The sequence below is a fragment of the Vollenhovia emeryi genome, unplaced genomic scaffold (genome assembly GCF_000949405.1).
Source record: "Vollenhovia emeryi isolate VEMERY1.0 unplaced genomic scaffold, V.emery_V1.0 DF949755.1, whole genome shotgun sequence".
NCBI lineage: Eukaryota > Metazoa > Arthropoda > Insecta > Hymenoptera > Formicidae > Vollenhovia > Vollenhovia emeryi.
Window position 1 is genome coordinate 1 of NW_011956611.1, and position 1,295 is coordinate 1,295.

Consider the following 1,295-nt stretch of genomic DNA (forward strand, 5'->3'; position numbering starts at 1 on the left):
CACACACACACACACACACATACTTATCTTTAATATCAATAAAATGAAAACTTCATAAACAATTATATCGAAAAGTCAACCCCTTATGAATACATCAAATTAAATATTAGAATGACTACGTAGGTCTAAGCTGGATCTTGGTTGCTTCTATACTTTCTGTTTTGAATTTAAATCTTAACTTCCAACGTAAACTGCGCGCTGATTACTTTTCGGTTTTAAAACACAGCTACTATTGGAATAATTCATTTAAATCAAATCATCTTTGAAAAAACTGAATATAACTTATTACCACAGCCTCAGTGGTTGAATTGGTAAGACGCTCGTCACGGAATGAATGGGAGGCTCCAGGGTCGAATCCTGGCTGGGGTAATATTTTTCGCAATAAGTTATATTCAGTTTTTTCAAAGATGATACTGATAAGCATCGTATTCTATATCGATTATTTGATTTAAATTAATTATTCCAATAGTTTTTTTTTAAGACCGAAAAGTAATCGACGCACAGTTTACAACGTTCGAAGTTAAGATTTAAATTCAAAACAGAAATAGAAGCAACTAAGATCCAGCTTAGACCTACATGGGGGAGGAGAGGATGGAGGTGGACAATACTGGGCTGCCAGCGAATCCTCCTCCCCCCCGGGAAGACGGCGGATCCCCCGCCCCAGGAAAAGAAGACCTGGGACGTCGTCACGCCGGGCGCGGCCGGCACGTCCCGGGCTTCGACGTCGGGGGTGGGGAGGACGCGGGCGGGGAAGAGGGAGAGGTCCGCTTCGAGAAATCGGGCCGATCCCAAAACCCCCGCGAAGGACTCCTCTTCACCGTCCCCCCACGCCCCGCGGAAACAGGCGGGGGAGCTTACGGGGGAGATGGTGGAGAGGAGGATTCGGGAGGTGGTCGGCGAGTCCTTCCAGAGGATGGAGGACTTGATCCGGTCCTTGGTCGGCGGCGGGGCCCGTGATAGCGGCCCTGCAGCGGGCCCCTCCGACTCTCGAAAGGGGGGAGGGGGCGCCGCGAGGGACCGCCCGGTTCCCGGGGCCGGCCAGGGGAGCGGATCCAAGGGGGTAAACCCCCCGAAGAAGGACGCGAATGCTGCTGGAGGGGCCAAGAAGAAGAAGAAGGGAAAGCCCCCCCCCCCAGCAGCAGGCGCAAGAGGTGAGGAAGGCGGATCCCCCGAAGAAGGGAGACGCCGGCCCCTCCCAGCCCGCCGCGGACGTCGAGACTTTTGCGACAGTGGTGGGGAGGAGAGCCAGAGCCGCGGAGAAGAAGGCGGCCAAGGGTGCCTCCAGGGCGGCTGCT

The 1,295-nt window shown here is 53.1% G+C and overlaps 1 protein-coding gene across 1 annotated transcript; it reads left to right on the forward strand.

Moving 5' to 3' along the window:
• The first annotated feature begins 576 nt into the window (after positions 1-576).
• On the forward strand, positions 577-957 carry LOC105571044. The gene has a single exon (XM_012028514.1). The coding sequence runs from the start codon at positions 577-579 to the stop codon at positions 955-957; it is 381 nt and encodes a 126-aa protein (XP_011883904.1).
• The last annotated feature ends 338 nt before the right edge of the window (positions 958-1,295 follow it).

Coding starts and splice junctions, on each gene's coding strand:
- LOC105571044 (XM_012028514.1), top strand. CDS start 577: ATGGGGGAGGAGAGGATGGAGGTGGACAATACTGGGCTGCCAGCGAAT.